The sequence below is a fragment of the Schistocerca gregaria genome, chromosome 9, assembly GCF_023897955.1.
Source record: "Schistocerca gregaria isolate iqSchGreg1 chromosome 9, iqSchGreg1.2, whole genome shotgun sequence".
Classification (NCBI taxonomy): Eukaryota; Metazoa; Arthropoda; class Insecta; order Orthoptera; family Acrididae; genus Schistocerca; species Schistocerca gregaria.
This window is the reverse complement of record NC_064928.1, coordinates 197,324,040-197,342,405: the sequence shown is the minus strand read 5'-3', so window position 1 is coordinate 197,342,405 and position 18,366 is coordinate 197,324,040. Positions and strand designations below refer to the sequence as shown.

Sequence of the window (18,366 nt, the reverse complement as noted above, 5' to 3'; positions counted from 1 at the left end):
CACATCAAAAAAAGTTCTGCATTACCCCAGTTCCCAGAACTCCTGAAGACAGACGTTGACTGTGGATATTGTATCACAGACATAGTCCCTTTGACTGTTCTGAGATGTCACTAAACCTGCCCAAAGATGTAAACAACCATGCATGAGCAGTGGCTATTAGATGGAAGGGGTCCGACAGGCAATCAGTTCGTCATTGCTCCAGGAAGGAGGTACACAGCTCATGTTGTCTGTATTTCAACCCTACCTACACGGTCAATACCGCAAGTTCAATTACGCCCGCATTGTTACTTTATGCCAGGAAGAGCTCTCAATAAAGGAAGCATCCAGGCATCTTGGAGTGAACCAAAGCGATGTTGTTCGGACATGGAGGAGATACAGAGAGACAGGAACTGTCGACGTCATGCCTCGCTCAGGTGGACCAAGGACTGCTACTGCAGTGGATGACTGCTACCTACGGATTTTGGCTCGGAGGAACCCTGACAGCAGTGTCACCATGTTGAATAATGCTTTTCGTGCAGTCACAGGACATTGTGTTATCTCAAACTGTGTGCAACAGGCTGTGTGATGTGCCACTTCACTCCCGATGTCCATGGTGAGGTCCATCTTTGCACCGTTGAGCATGGTACAGATAGGCCCAACAACATGTCAAATGAACCGTTCAGGATTGGCATCATGTACTCTTCATCAATGAGTGTCATATGTGCCTTCAACCTGACAGTTGTCAGAGATGTATTTGGAGGCAACCCGGTCAGGCTGAGCACCTTAGAGACACTGTCCAGAGTGTGCACCAAGGTGGAGGTTCCCTGCTGTTTTTGGGGTGGCATTATGTGAGGCTGACGTATGCTGCTGGTGGTCATGGAAGGCGCCATAATGGCTGTATGATATGTGAATGCCCTCCTCTGACTGATAGTGCAACCTTATCAGCAGCATATTAGCGAGGCATTCGTCTTCATTGATAACAATTTGCGCCCCCATCATTTACATCTTGTGAATGACTTCCTTCAGGATAACGGCATTGCCAGACTAGTGTGGCCAGCATGTTTTCCAGACATGGACCCTATTGAACATTTGTGGGATGCACTGAATAGGGCTGTTTATGGACAGTGTGACCCATCAACCACTCTTGGGATCTACGCCAATGCCTTTGAGGAGTGGGACAATCTGGACCAACAGTGCCTTGATGAACTTTTGGATAGTATGCCATGACGAATACTGGCGTGCATCAATGCAAGAGGATGGTCTACTGGTTATTAGAGCTACCGGCGTGTACAGCAATCTGGACCACCACCTCTGAAGGTCTCGATGTACGGTGGTACAACATGCAATGTGTGGTTTTCATGAGCAATAAAAAGGGCGGAAATGATGTTTATGTTGATCTCTATTCCAGTTTCCTGTACAGGTTTTGAAACTCGTGGAACCGAGGTGATGCAAAACTTTTCTTGATCTGTGTAATTAAAGTAGTCTTGTAACCAAGGGCTTAAGTGGCTCATGCTTGTCACAGCCTGTGCTTATTGTGTATTCTGTCACTTTTTCTCCTTCTTCTTGTCCCTTTGTGCCCACAATACCCAGCACCTAAGATAAACTGATTTATGTATTCTAATTTTTGCCTTCAAACGAAGTGGTAAAAAGCAAGACTCGTTTTTGACAGGATGCCATTTCAGATCCCCGTCTGGACATGACTAGTTAGATTTTCTGTGATTACCCAGAATTGTTTTAAGTCAAATGGAACATGATTCTATATCTACATCTACATGCAGGGTGTTTAAAAAATGACCGGTATATTTGAAACGGCAATACAAACTAAACGAACAGCGATAGAAATAAACCGTTTGTTGCAATATGCTTGGGACAACAGTACATTTTCGGGCAGACAAACTTTCGAAATTACAGTAGTTACAATTGTCCCAAGCATATTGCAACAAACAGTGTATTTCTATCGCTGCTTGTTTAGTTCTTATTGCTGTTTCAAATATACCGGTCATTTTTGAAACACCCTGTACATGCTCTGCTTGGCAGAGCGTACCTTGTACCCCTACCAGTCATTTCCTATCATGTTATACTTGCAAATGGAGCAAGTGAAAAACGAGTTTCTATATGCATTAATTTCTGTAATCTTGACCTCACAGTCACTAAGCGAAACCTATGTTGGCTACAGTCAGCTGCAAATGTCGCATCTCGAAATTTTCTCAATAGTATTTTGCAAAAAGTACGTCGTTTTCCCTCCAGGGAGTCCTGCTCGAGTTTGTGGAATATCTCTGTAATTATCATATACTGATCAAACCTACCTGTAACAAACCTAGCAGCATACCTCTGAATTGCCCAGAAGTCACCCTTTAATCCAACCTGATGGGGATCCCAAATGCTTGACCAGTACTCAAGAATGCACCTCACTCGCCTTCTATACACGGTCTCCTTTACAGATCAATCACACTTCTGTAAAATTATCTCAGTAAACTGAAGTCAATTATTCACATTCCCTACTACTGTCGTTTTAGTGCTTGTTCCATGTCACATCACTTCTCAACATTATGCTTAGATATTTTGTGACTATGTCAAGTAGCACTCCACTAATATTGGATTCAAGTTTACAGGGTTGTTTGTCCTACTCATTTGCATAAACTTAAAATTTTCTAAATTTAAAGCAAGCTGCCATTCACCACACCAAGTAGAAATACTGTCTAGGCCATCCTTATCCTCCTACAATGACCCAACGATGATACTTTGTCGTTTACTACGGTGTCATTAGCAAACACACATTGCTGTTCACCCTGTCCTTCAGATCATTTATGTCTATGAAGAACAAGAATAGTGCTATCACACATTATTTAGATACTCGTGACGATACCCTTGTCTCTGAAGGACACTTGCTGTCAAGGACGTTGTGCAGAGTCCCTTGAAACGGCACAACCAGTGTCCTTCCCCAGTTGTAGCTTGTGCTCTGTCTTTTAATGATTTCATCATTGACGAGATATTCAACCCAATATTCCTTCCTTCCTTTCTTTCGTGCTCCAATTTTTACCATTTCCTAGAAGTTTGTTTCTTATGCTTCTCTCTGCATCAACAAATTAACCTTTCCTCGATGCAAGAATCTCTGCCTGACCATTCCACTTCAGGGTTTCTGTTTTTCCACTATATCACTGGAGATAAATGCCGGAACGATTCCTCTAACACAGCTGATATACTTTGTGCCCCTTATCTGATAGGACTAATGCTATCCGTCGATGCCTTTGAGTTGGTAAACTCCAACCACATTTTCCTTCCCCCTTCTTCCTGTATACCTGGCTGTCCCAATACAAGTGCCAACATGCACACAGCCCAGCATCTGCTAGCAATTGCAGCAAACAAACATTTCTAGCTTACAAACATAGCAGCCAGTAGCTGAGTGTGTAGCACACAAGTCTTCTAATAATGTAGTTGCTGGTTTATCGCTTGTAGTGACTTTTTTTCTTTTTACTGTTATTTAAGTTCTGTACTCATCATCGAATACAGATGTGCAAATGCCTTATTGTTAAAAGAAAAAATAGATGCATCAATAATACTATTCACTGTTCTTGTTGTGGTCTTCAGTCCTGAGACTGGTTTGATGCAGCTCTGCATGCCACTCTATTCTGTGCAAGCCTCTTCATCTCCCAATACCTACTGCAACTTACATCCTTCTGAATCTGCTTAGTGTATTCATCTTTTGGTCTCCCTCTGCGATTTTTACCTTCCACTCTGCCCTCCAATACCAAATTGGTGATCCCTTGATGCCTCAAAACATGTCCTACCAACCGATCCCTTCTTCTCGTCAAGTTGTGCCACAAACTTCTCTTCTCCCCAATCCTATTCAATACCTCCTCGTTAGTTATGTGATCTACCCATCTAATCATCAGCATTCTTCTGTAGCATCACATTTCGAAAGCTTCTATTCTCTTCTTGTCCAAATTATTTATTGTCCATGTTTCACTTCAATACATGGCTACACTCCGTACAAATACTTTCAGAAATGACTTCCTGACACTTAAATCTATACTTGATGTTAACAAATTTCTCTTCTTCAGAAATGCTTTCCTTGCCATTGCCAGTCTACATTTTATATCCTCTCTACTTCGACCATCGTCAGTTATTTTGCTCCCCAAATAGCAAAACTCCTTTACTACTTTAAGTGTCTCATTTCGTAATCTAATTCCCTCAGCATCACCCGACTTAATTTGACTACATTCCATTATCCTCATTTTGCTTTTGTTGTTGTTCATCTTATACCCTCCTTTCAAGACACTGTCCATTTCGTTCAACTGCTCTTCCAAGTCCTTCGCCGTCTCTGACAGAATTACAGTGTCATCGGCGAACCTCAAAGTTTTTATTTCTTCTCCCTGGATTTGAATATCTACTCCAAATTTTTCTTTTGTTTCCTTTGCTGCTTGCTCAATATACAGATTGAATAACATCTGGGACAGGCTACAACCCTGTCTCACTACCTTCCCAACCACTACTTCCCTTTCATGTCCCTCGACTCTTATGACTGCCATCTGGTTTCTGTACAAATTATAAATAGCCTTTCGCTCCCTGTATTTTACCCCTGCCACCTTTAAAATTTGAAAAAGAGTATTCCAGTCAACATTGTCAAAAGCTTTCTCTAAGTCTACAAATGCTAGAAACGTAGTTTTGCCTTTCCTTAATCTTTCTTCTAAGATAAGTCATAAGGTCAGTATTGCCTCACGTGTTCCAACATTTCTACGGAATCCAAACTGATCTTCCCCGAGGTCAGCTTCTACTAGTTTTTCCATTCGTCTGTAAAGAATTTGTGTTAATATTTTGCAGCTGTGGCTTATTAGACTGGTAGTTTGGTAATTTTCACATCTGTCAACACCTGCTTTCTTTGGGATTGGAATTATTATATTCTTCTTGATGTCTGAAGGTATTTCGCCTGTCTCGTATATCTTGCTAACTAGATGGCAGAGTTTTGTTAGGGCTGGCTCTCCCAAGGCTGTCAATAGTTCTAATGGAATGTTGTCTACTCCCGGGGCCTTGTTTTGACTTAGGTCTTTCAGTGCTCTGTCGAATTCTTCACGCTGTATCATATCTCCCATCTCATCCTCATCCACATCCTCCTCCATTTCCATAATATTGTCCTCAAGTACATCGCCCTTGTATAGACCCTCTATATACTCCTTTCACCTTTCTGCTTTCCCTTCTTTGCTTAGAACTGGTATTCCATCTGAGCTCTTGATGTTCATACAAGTGGTTCTCTTTTCTCCAAAGGTCTCTTTAATTTTCCTGTAGGCAGTATCTATCTTACCCCTAGTGAGATAAGCCTCCACATCCTTACATTTGTCCTCTAGCCGTCCCTGCTTAGCCATTTTGCACTTCCTGTCGATCTCATTTTTGAGACGTTTGTATTCCTTTTTGCCTGCTTCGTTTACTGCATGTTTATATTTTCTCCTTTCATCAATTAAATTTAATATTTCTTCTGTTACCCAAGGATTTCTACTAGCCCTCAGCTTTTTACCTACTTGATCCTCTGCTGCCTTCACTACTTCATCCCTCAAAGCTACCCATTCTTCTTCTACGGTATTTCTTTCCCCCATTCCTGTCAATTGTTCCCTTATGCTCCCCCTGAAACTCTGTACAACCTCTGGTTCTTTCATTATATCCAGGTCCCATCTCCTTAAATTCCCACCTTTTTGCAGTTTCTTCAGTTTTAATCTACAGGTCATAACCAATAGATTGTTGTCAGAGTCCACATCTGCCCCTGGAAGTGTCTTACAATTTAAAACCTGGTTCCTAAATCTCTGTCTTACCATTATATAATCTATCTGATACCTTTTAGTGTCTCCAGGGTTCTTCCCTGTATACAAGCTTCTTTCATGACTCTTAAACCAAGTGTTAGCTATGATTAAGTTGTGCTCTGTGCAAAATTCTACCAGACGGCTTCCTCTTTCATCTCTTAGTCCCAATCCATATTCACCTACTAAGTTTTCTTCTCTCCCTTTTCCTACACTCGAATTCCAGTCACCCATGACTATTAAATTTTCGTCACCCTTCACTATCTGAATAATTTCTTTTATTTCATCATACATTTCTTCAATTTCTTCTTCATCTGCAGAGCTAGTTGGCATATAAACTTGTACTACTGTAGTAGGTGTGGGCTTCGTATCTATCTTGGCCACAATAATGCGTTCCTTATACTGTTTGTAGTAGCTTACCAGCATACCTATTTTCCTATTCATTATTAAACCTACTCCTGCATTACCCCTATTTGATTTTGTGTTTATAACCCTGTAGTCACCTGACCAGAAGTCCTGTTCCTCCTGCCACCGAACTTCACTGATTCCCACTATATCTAACTTTAACCTATCCATTTCCCTTTTTAAACTTTCTAACCTACCTGCCCGATTGAGTGATCTGACATTCCACACTCTGATCCGTAGAATGTCTGTTTTCTATCTTCTGATAACGACATCCTCTTGAGTAGTCCGCGCCTGGAGATCCGAATGGGGGACTATTTTACTTCCAGAATATTTTACCCAAGAGGACGCCATCATCATTTAATCATACAGTAAAGCTGCATGCCCTCGGGAAAAATTACGGCCGTAGTTTCCCTTTCCTTTCAGCCGTTCGCAGTACCAGCACAGCAAGGCCGTTTTGGTTATTGTTACAAGGCCAGGTCAGTCAATCATCCAGACTGTTGCCCCTGCAACTACTGAAAAGGCTGCTGCCCCTCTTCAGGAACCACACGTTTGTCGGCCTCTCAACAGATACCCCTCCGTTGTGGTTGCACCTACGGTACGGCTATCTGTATCGCTGTGGGACGCAAGCCTCCCCACCAACGGCAGGGTCCATGGTTCATGGGGGGAGGACTATTCACTATGCATCAATAAACAGGTATTTACAAAATTGTTAAGGCTTTTGTGGCCACTTGTTGACAATTTGCCTCTTGGCGTCTGTCTTGGGTTCTTCAGCCGTCATATATTTGATGATTTTTTTGATGTTTCACCCGTTGTCAAAGCTTTACCCTCCATTGCTTGCTGGTAGTGGACTGGAGTCAAGTTCTTAGCCGCAAATTACATGTACCTTGCGCGCCAACATCCATGGGCCGTTCTGTGGTCATTTCTGGTACAGTTCTCCCCTTGCTACTTGCAATAGTTGTTTGCTGCAGAATGGTAATCCAGGAACCATTCACATTGAAGCTTTCTTCATTGTTGTTGAAGCTATTCTCATGCTTTTGTATTTCTATAGCTTGTCTGAACAATTGGGTGTTACCTTCCCTACGCCAAGAACTTAGGTGTCGATGAATTTTACAATTTAGCCAGTCTCAAACAGTATGTGCTCCACCACAGCTGACTTCTCCATCTTTCCGAATATGTAATGCCACCTTTCTTCAGTAGTACTGGTGGTGTTTGGTCATCCAGTCTTCCAACATAATCTATCCTGCATGTGCATGGTATGCAGTATATTCCCGACCTTGCAATTGGGTCTCTCTTCTCCTTTGCTGATATTAGACACTCTTTGATCTTCTTAGTCAGTTTATAAATAGTCTTTATGCTATGTGTGCCCTGTACATGGCCAATTCTCTCTGTCACTCTGGGAATGTATGACAGGAAGGCCATACCTGAGATTTATTTTTCCAGTGTGTCATTTCACCAAATGTTTGACTCTGTGACACTTCTTATGTAACTGATGGCGTACTCATTGCTCATAAGGACACTTTCCAGGTGTTGCATCTTGTATCTGAGGCTTTGCAGCTCATTTTGTTTGTCTTGCTTGTGTTACGAGCATATTAGTTGTGAGTCTTTTTCTGGCTCGGGTGGTGATTTGCCAGTTTGTGCAGGTATCGGTCTGTTGTCAGTTTTTGATACAAGCTATATACCAGGTTTTTACGATCCCTTGTGAGCAGCATATCTAGAAATGGTACTGTTTGTCCTTTTCTATCTCATTGGTAAATTTTACATTGGCATGGAGGCTGTTAAAGTGTCTTAGGGAGTCACCAAGCTATTTCTAACTATGGCTTCACACAATGAAGGTATCATCAATGTATTGTAGTGTTTCAAGAATTTACACGGAAATTCTGGAAACACTACATTTTTTGTTCACTTCTCGTTGTATATTTGAACATCACACTTTTACAAAACTCCTTCTCCACATAAACAAACAATATCAAGTAAGTCTCTTTGCGTGTCCAAAGGTTAAAAACAGAGTTCATTTAGACATAAGGAAAGGTTGGCATAAAACCCACGTCTATTTTCATTCTGAATCTGAATACACGTATCCTTTCCAAGTCCAAAACGAGCAGTAATTAACAATATTTCAACCAATACCTGCACAAACTGTCAAATCACCACTGAGCTAGAAAAGAGGCATAATTAATACGCTCGTAATGCAAGCAACACACAAGTGTGAGCCACAGAACTTCGGACACAAGATAAAGCACCTGAAAAGCATTCTGAGGAGAAATCCACCAGTTACATAATAAGTGTCACAGTCAAACATTCGGCCAACTTCCTTTCTGTCATACATTTCCAGACGGATAGACGGAATTGACCGATATTGTGGAAACATGATGTAAAGACTATTTATCAACAGTCAAAGATGATCAAAGAGTGTCTTAGATCGGCAAGGGAGAATAGGGACCCACTTGCAATGTTGGAAATATACTGCGTACCATGTACATAAAGAAAAATCTGTGTTTGAATGACTGGGCAATCAATCCACACCAGGATCATCGAACACAAGCTGCATTGCAGATTGGAAAAGGTGGAGGAATAAGCTGTGGCGGAGCAGATGCTGTTTGAGACCGACCACATAGTAAAATTTTCCAACGCATAAGTTCTTGCTGTAGAGAAGAGCTATCACACCCGCTTGTTCAGGGAAGCTATAGAAATACACAAAAATGAGAATAGCTTCGACAAGAAAGAAGAATGCCTTAATGTGAATGGATCCTGGCTCCCGTTCTTAAACAAACAACCGTTGCAGGTAGCAAGGGGAGAGCCACACTGTAAATGACCATCAGAAAGCCCTATAATAATGACTGAGATCACCCACAACATTAATTTTTTTTTTACAATTGTCAACACCTTTGACCCACACTGACACAGATTTAGATTCATTTATTTTATGGTGATTCTTGGTCCTGAGAACCAACGGAATCGAAGACAGGTAATACGATTTACCCATATCTCTATTGTAGACCTCTGTAATGTGAAATGTCTGATTTTCTAGTTCTGCAACTTTATAGACTTTAGGTCCATGTACTAAAGCAACGGTGACCCAGTCATTACTAAGCTGATTGGCATGATTGTTGCTAAGGGTAAAGTTCCAAACTCCACTACAGAAAGCTGATGGACCATGGAGGACAACTTGTGCGCCTACATAGTTCTCGGTTTTAATAGCAATATTGTAGAGTTTTGAACTTTACCCTTAGCAACAATACCAATCAGCACGGTAATGGCTGGGTCACTGTTGCTCTAGTACATGAACCTAAAGTCGATGAAGTTGCAGGTCTAAAAAATTTTAACAGTTGTGACGTTATCACTAATCGCACATTTCAGATTACAGAGGTCTACAATAGAGGTATGGGTAACCCGTATTACCTGTCTTCAATGCCATTGGTTCTCAGGACCAGGAATCACCGTAAAATAAATGAATCAGAATCTGTGTCAGTGTGGGGTCAAAGGTGTTGACAACTGTAAAAAAAAAAATTAATGTCCTTTCCTTGGACGTTGGAACACCAGGTACATGTAATCTGTGGCCATGGAGAGTGAAGATTTGACAATGCCAGCCACTTGTGCTGGCAAAAATCAGAAAAATCGCCAAACGAACGTCAGCCAAAGAACCAGAGACAGAAGCCAACAGGCAGTTTGTCAAAAAGGTATTTTATTTTCCAATTAATGTTTTACATTTTGTGCAAAATTTTAATATCTCACAAATACTCAATATTTTTTTTTGGTTCATCTTGTTTGCCTGTCGTCTCGCATTTCCTGTACAGGGTCTGCATTATTATATAGTTTTCTTGGCAGCTTTAATGACATTTGGGAATGGTTGCTATTCCTGACCTTGTCTTAGTTTTTAATATTTTGTGTGGCACCACATTCATGTGGTTTTATTTAATTCTAGACAGTTTATGCATGGTTTGATTACCATACAGTGCTCTGCTTGAGACAGTCTTGCAAACACCTGCCTCAATTACCCACCAGTATTTCTACTTCTGGAACCACCTTAAGGATTTCTATGGCGAGGCACACAATATTCCATAATCTCCCCACCTTTATTTCTGTTTGATTTTTAAAAATTTTAGCACACTTCATACAAACCCAAATTTCTCTCATTTTCCTGTTAAGACAGTTATGAGAGATGATTGTGTGAGAAAGCATCAGGTTTTTGTCACTCATCTTGCAGTGCATTTTCACTGAATAGTAAGAGTAACGCTGTCTGTGATGGACAATGATCTTTCTATTGTGTCACCATTACATGTTTTTGTGAGCCACTCACGTCAACAAAATAACTGTGTGATGAGAGACAAAGCACTGCTCAGCACCATCCATTGTCTCTTAATCCAGTTAACTAAGCAACAAAGATTGACAAACAGTATTAGAGATACCCGTAGAATTCTATTGTTGAAGATCAAAGAATTTAGAATCAAGAATTTTTATTCACCATTGATCACCTTACAATGATACAAGCTTCATCATTGTTGTATAATACACGATGTAGTAATACTTATGGATATGTAGTAATAAAATAAACTAATGTCAATTACCTGTAGTATACGTATTAAGCACAACAGTAACAACATATGCCACAGGAAGATTTCTAAGAGGTAGTGTCCATAAGTTACACTGTGATGCAGTATGATACAAATACTGTGTGGTAATGATTGGATAGAGTATACAGGACATAGTTATACAAAACATATAAGCATAATTATACAAAGCATAAACATATCACAGAATAATATAGTAGACTATAGGAAAATTTGTTACATGCTAATATATTCTTCAGGTATCCCAAAGAATTCTTTAATATGGTAAATTGGGTTACCTAATAGCCAGCTGCACCATTGAATTTTAAAAGTTCTTAGATCCTTAGACCAAATATAGATAGTAATTTGTCTTAAATTTAGAGTCTGTTCAGTTTCCGAGAATTTCCTGTTCTTGATAACCTGTGCCTAGGTATATCTAAATTAGCCTTAGCTCTGGTGTTGTGTTCATGAGTTTCTCCCCTAGCAGCAAATTGTGGGATATTATTTTTAACACAGAGCAAAGAGACACAAGTATAAATTTATAATTGCGAGTATTCTGAGCCTGGAAAAGAAAGAGGATGACAGTGCCCCACATCTCCTGTTTTGCACATTATACATAGTGCTATTTTTGTGTTTTTAAAATATTCTTGATGAGAGAGGATTATAGTATCCACACACAGTCAGACCATACAACATATGTGACAGGAATAGTGCAAAGTATGTCACCCTAAAGTTTCCAGGCTCAGTAAATCCCTTGGATTCAAAATGAAGTATTACACCAGAGAGATTTTTTTGCATACGTGATTGATATGTTCCTCCCAGCGGAGTCTGGAATCAATGTAAATACCTAAAAGTTTTACTGACTTATTGTTTATTTCATTAGATTTTCCCATTCGGAGTTGTTGGGTTTTATATGGATTATTAGTTTATTAGTTGCAAACTAGTCCAAGGCTTTATCAATAGTTTCTTTTGTTATCCTATTAAGATCTGAGTGCCTCCAATGTGTGGTAAGTAGCGTTACATCATTTGCATAGCATATGACAGAATGAGCCATGTTACTAGGCAAATCATTGATAATAAGAAGGGCCTGAGAGTAGGTGCTTGTGGAAAGCATGTGCTGGTTTCTGTTAAGGAGGAATTCATGTTTCTGACTGAGACACTTTTTTCTGTTGCTTAAATAAGAATGCATCACAGCTATTAGTGAATCAACAGGAATGCAATCAAATGATTTGCTTAGGTCGCACGATACACTGAAAAGTCAAAGAAACTGGTACACCTGCCTAATATCGTGTAGTGCCTCCGCGAGCACACAGAAGTGCCCCAATATGATGTGGCATGGACTCGACTACCGTATTTACTCGAATCTAAGCCGCACCTGAAAAATGAGACTCGAAATCAAGGAGAAAAAAAAAAAAATCCCGAATCTAAGCCGCACCTGAAATTTGAGACTCGAAATTCAAGGGGAGAGAAAACAAAGTTGGTCCATTGTAATATGAGACACAATTTAGGTCGAATGAATGACGATACAGCTACAGTAATTTGGTTCAAGTTGTAAGCTTAGCAGTTAAGCTTTACCAGGTAGCCATTGCTATGCGTCAGGCACTCCATCCGTATTTATACGGGTACCCTTCCCTTTTCACGTGCTTCGTCTGGTTTGAATTGATTGCTTATTTTTCTTTGATCTGATAAGTGTCATTCTCTTTGCTTTAGGTGTCACGTCACTCTTAAGCTGAAAATGCATTACTGTACTGTGTCATGCATTGTTTGTCGCATTCTGATAGTGCTTGTTTACGACCTGTCGCTGCTCGCGGCATGGCTTGCTTTTGTGCATGCTACCGCTGCCTACAATAAAAAAACAAAAGAGAGGAATTGTCTCATTATCGAAACAATGGCAAGAGACTGCTATTTGTTGTTACTTACACTGCTGCTTTCTTCGGTAATGATCAGCAAGAACCAAATAATAGACTGCGTATGATAGAAGATGTTCTGAACGAGAGTTTAGCGAAAATTTTTCTCCATTTGAAACTCTTTGCAGACGCCTCTTTAGTACATTACATTCTGCACAGAAATTAGTCATCTTAGATTTAAAAATCTAGTCAATTGCCGTGCTTCATTTCTGACTGTACCACTATTAGGCATAAGAATAATACGAATATAAACATGACATGATATGTATATTCTTCCGCGTTTGCTGTTGTCTTACTCAAGTTTCATAGTTTATTATGCAGACAGGATTTAAATGAGATAGCAGCAAACACGAAACAATACATGGCAAAATGTTTATATTTGTATTATTCTTATGGTGAAGAGATCTCACAGGTAGGAAAAAAATTCAGAATGTAGAGTTGGCCATATTGACAAACATCCCAACAGTCTTGCCAGTCGGATTTTCATAGTACATTGAAATACTGCTACATTCGAAGATGAACAGTACGGAATTTGTATTTACTTCGTTGGATAAAGTACGAAAATGCGGTGGTCTAAACTCGGGGTGGAGAAAAAAGCTCGTCTTCCACCCTTTTTTATAATTGATTTACTGATGCAGAGGTTTTGGCGCCAGTATTTATCTTTGTGCCTCCAAAGCATGCCTGTGTAGCGCTACATATATTCGACGGCAGAACTTAGTTGTGGTGGCACCTACCAACATTTTTCAGAACTTCTGCTTACTTTGCACTCGATTCTAAGCCGCAGGCGGTTTTTTGGATTACAAAAACTGGAAAAAAAGTGCGGCTTAGATTCGAGTTAATATGGTAATGTCTGAAGTAGTGCTAGAGGGAATTGACAGCATGGATCTAGCAGTGATATCCATAAATCCGTAAGAGTACAAGGGGGTGGAGATCTCTTCTGAACAGCATGTTGCAAGGCATCTCAGATATGTTCAATAATGTTCATGTCTGGGGGGTTTGATGGGCAGCAGAAGTATTTAAACTCAGAAGAATGTTCCTGGAGCCAATCTGTAGCAATTCTGGACATGTGGGATGTCGCATTGGCCTGCTGGAATTCCCCAAGTCCGTTGGAATGCACAATGGACATGATGGATGCAGGTGATCAGACAGGAAGCTTACGTATGTGTCACCTGTCAGTCGTATCTAGATGTATCAGGGGTCCCATATAACTCCGGCTGCACACGCCTCACACCCTTACAGAGCCTCCACCAGCTTGAACAGTCCCCTGCTGACATGCCAGGTCCATGGATTCATGACGTCCATCCGCTCGATACAATTTTAAATGAGATTCATCTGACCAGACAACATGTTTCTAGTCTTCAATGGTACAATGTTGGTGTTGACTGGCCTAGGTGAGGTGTAAAGCTTTTTGTCATGCAGTCATCAAGTTACACGAGTGGGCCTTTGGCTCCGAAACTCCATATAAGGTTCGCACACTGAGATTTGTTGATGGCCCAGCATTGCAATCTGCAGCAATTTGCAGAAGGGTTGAACCTTCTGTCAAGCTGAACCATTCTCTTCAGTCATCATTGGTCCCATTCTTGCAGGATTTTTTTCTAGCCGCAGCAATGTTGGAGATTTGATGTTTTACTGGATTCCTGATATTCACGCACATTTCTGGCTTGGTTGTACGGGAAAATCCCCACTTCATCTCACCTCAGTGACACCGTTTCCCATCACTCATGCGCCAACTATAACACCACATTCAAACTCGGCTAAATCATGATAACCTGCCATTGTAGCAGCAGTGACCAATCTAACAACTATGCCAGACACTTGTTGTCTTGTCAGTGCCATATTCTCCCTGTTTACACCTCTCTGTGTTCGAATGTGCATTGCCTATACCAATTTCTTTGGTGCTTCAGTGTAGCAGGGATACCATGTTTTTCTCTTCAGGGGGTGCTAAAATTTGATCCACAATTTTCAACGAAAACCAAACTGATTGTTACATAGGAGATTGTGTTTTCAAAGCAGCTGCTTGTTTGTGTATGTAGCAGTGCCTCAAATGTCTTAGAAAATATTGGCACAATTGAGATTGCTCTTAAGCTTTGAGGAAGTTGTTTGTCCCCATTTTTAAAAATTGGGATAACTTTTGATAACGTGATTCCAGAAGTACTCCAAATTCTACACACACATGTAAAAAAAGCTAATGGTGTAGAGATTGAGTGTATCATCTCTTTATTGATGTAATTCAACGACCAGTAGCAGACCATATCTAAAGAATTTGAAAATCTGGTTACAGCTGTTATAATATCAGCAGATGTGATAGTACTCCATTGAAATACCTCATCACGTGGCAGTGGAGCTTCAGTCAGGTCCATTGGCGATGAACTCGTTGCTTTAATATTGCTTTCTATTTCTTTAACTGAGATTTAGAAGTAGTGATTTAATTCTTTGGGATCTAGCAGAGCTGCTTGTGTGCATTTTGGTGTGTCACCTTGTTTTATTATTTGTCGTGCAGCCTTACATTTATTGAGGGCCTTTTAGTTATAGTTTTCCACTACCAGTTTTTTTCCCATGAGGAGCTTAGCTTTGCAGAATTTTTTTCTTTTAAGATAGGAGCTTTAAATGTTCTCTCTCTGTTCTGTCCTTTGGGTACTGGCATGCTCATACAGATACAGTATGAGCATGTTTTCTGTGACTTCCACAAGTTCTTCAGAAAATCAGTTCAGCCTTTTATTTTTTGCTGTCTTACCAGTACCACTTTAGGTTCTTCAATTTTAATTGATTGCCTCTTATAAAGTGCGAGGAGTAAAGGCTCATGATATGCAAGTCTGACTGTGAAGTCTTCCATATGAAAATTCACTGTAATATTGTCTATGCAGGTGTTCTTATGTGTAGCACACTCACATATGTCAATTTTTGTCTTGTTGGTGTTTTTTTACATCTCCATCTGGACACCTATACAGATTAACTACAACTATATTTTCATTCTGTAGTTTTACACAACTAAACTCCCCATCCAGTTCCGAGTGATATGTAGATAAATCAATTCTGGTAAATTGTAGTCCTCTTTAGACTAAAATTCCAACCCCTCCATTCTTTCTCTGTTTTCTACTCATTGTGTCTGCAACAACATACCCTTGGGGAACAAATGTATTTACTTAATCTTGGGTTAAAGAGTGCTCAGATACACAAATGATATCAACATGCTGATTACTACGCAAATGTTCTATTTCTAAAAGCTTATGTCTAATGTAACATATGTTAATTTTTAGAAACATGAGTAGTTTGCCCCTATCTGTGTTCCTGTGGGAGCTATTTGTCTCTATATCTGATATTTCTCAACACATTTTGATGGTCATTTATCCTGTGTGAGTACCGGAAGATAATTTTGTTTTGTCCAAGTTTTGTTGTCAATGATAAAAAAAACTTTCCTGCTTGTGATAGAACTAGTGACAGCACTACCCTTCCTATTGGCTGCTGATGTGACTGTATCTGCAGTTGTGTTGCAGTCTGCTGGAATGTTTGCTGCTGTCGGTTCAGTAGCAGGTTCTGCATGCTGTTCATACAGTACCAGAACACTGTCTGTCTTTTGGGATTTGCGTTTAATTGCTTCACTTATCAATTTCTGTGATGTGCTTTTTCCTTTACTATTCAAGTGAAGTCCGTGTCTGGTAAAACAGGCTCTGTCAAGAGAGCGGACATCTGTTAATATAACATTAGTGAACGTCTTACATGTGTTTTTAAGTTTTTCATTTATTCTGTGAATTTTGTTGTTTACTGGTCAGGATTCTGGCAGGTCATGTCTGTGGCAAAAGTTTACAAGTATGGTATTTGTATTAGTTAGAAGTAATAGATGTCTCAAGAGCTGTTCAAATATGATTGTGGCTGTGTTGTTGGAAATGTCGTTTGCTCTAACACAAATAATTACTTTGCCCTGTTTTGCATAATCATGTTTCATGATATTTCTCATCACTTGTTTCGTATCAGCACCTGGCCTAATCGTACCTGTCACTGCCAGTGTTTTACTAATGCTTCTTAGTTCCTGAAAAAGGTTGTGGTTGTCTCCATATACATTGAATTTTGTTTCTATCTTCCCAGTGAATAGTTCGTAGTAATTTACACTTCTTGCATGTGTTTTTGGGTCATTTTTCGTAGAGATATTTGTAGTATCGATAATGGAATTGCTCATTTTTCACATTTTCATTCTGTCGTTCACTTCTAGTGGCACTTTTATCATTGTTCATTTTGCTGCATTTTCCTTTGTGTCCGAGAGCAGCAAATTTGTTTGTGACACTCAATACGTTTGCACTTTGTTTTATTTCACCCAACACATAGTGAGGCACTATTTGTAGGTCGGCACCGTGTACATCCGAACTGCTCAAATGACAACAATCCTTAAGAGGCAGTTGTTTCTCTAAATTTGCACATCTTTCACTCACATGTATTTATTTTTAAGGTGTTGACTTCATTGTGCAGTGTTTGGTATGTTTTTGTAATGAGCTCTTGACGTGACCACACACAATTGTGTACAACATTTTTTACCTGCATTTTACAATTATTATCAGTAACATCCCCCCCTTTTTTTCCCAAGATCTTTCTCGTTACAACATTAATCTGTGCCATCTTCTTCACCTGCACCAGTCCACTATGTTATAGGTGTGTCTCTTGATTCAAAGCTTTTAGATAGTGATGTTAGGTGATTGCGTAGACCTTGGAGAGCCTGCATATTGGTCACAGTACCATACAAGGAAGCTAATGAAAGGAGAGAAGCACTGCCTGATCATACATGTCCAGAAACTCCTATGTAACACAGAATTGACCGTTAGATGTCGCAAGAGGTTCACCGCCAGTATGAAAAGATGCAACGAGTAATGCTTTGTCAGTAGAAAATCCAGAATGGAATAATGACAATATTGTGAAAAGCTTAAATTGCTAGTCACCATGAAGTAGAGATATTGAGTCACAGACAGGCACAACAAAAAGACTGCTACACAAGTAAGCTTTTGCCCGAAAAGCCTTCTGTATTGGACACACACACACACACACACACACACACACACACACGCTTTCCAGACATGTGCGTCCCATTTGACCTAAAGTCTCTGCGACCTCTCACCCACACATCTCCTCTCTAACTTTCCCTGACAAATTCCACTTTTCTCAATAAAGAAGGTACATTTAGTTTGAAATGCTAGGGTTCACATTTTATTCTTTAATGTATCTTTTAGCAGTACTAGGAACTGTGCCATTTGATGATAACTATGGATCAGTATTTGTGTCTGTAAATTTCATAACTTTCTCAGTCGAATTTTTTGTTTGATGCAGCATAACTTACTTCCTATGTGGAAATATCTCCAGTGAATACATCTTCATTCTTTTTCTTGTGTGTAAAAATGTTGTTGACGATGGAAAATTAAAAAGTGTGATGTGTATGTGCAAAGTGAGGAAATTGTGTAACTTTTATTTTGCTGTGTTGCAGGTTTCAGCACCAGTATGAGAACTGCCAGTACATCTGCAAGATATGCTATGGCAATGGGATGGAAGTTATTGTGACCCCCTGCCTCACATCCACATCGGACACGTCGTGGTTTGGATTAGCAAAATATGCATGGTCTGGGTACGGCACTTTCATTAATTGCCTTGCTGTCAAATCTCTCTTTCCAGTCCATCCCTGTACACAACAGTACTCATATAACAGAAACTGTTGAGACTGAGAATGTCATGCCTCAAGGATATAGTTTAAACATTTCTACTGCC

The 18,366-nt window shown here is 40.0% G+C and overlaps 1 protein-coding gene across 1 annotated transcript in view; it reads left to right on the top strand.

The window, feature by feature from the left end:
• Window positions 1-18,366, top strand: part of LOC126291988 (zinc finger FYVE domain-containing protein 1-like) — a 97,881-nt gene that overhangs the window by 32,417 nt on the left and 47,098 nt on the right. The window contains exon 6 of the mRNA XM_049985761.1: window positions 18,089-18,226. Coding sequence (XP_049841718.1) covers window positions 18,089-18,226 — 138 coding nt within the window. The remainder of the gene's footprint in view (window positions 1-18,088; window positions 18,227-18,366) is intronic.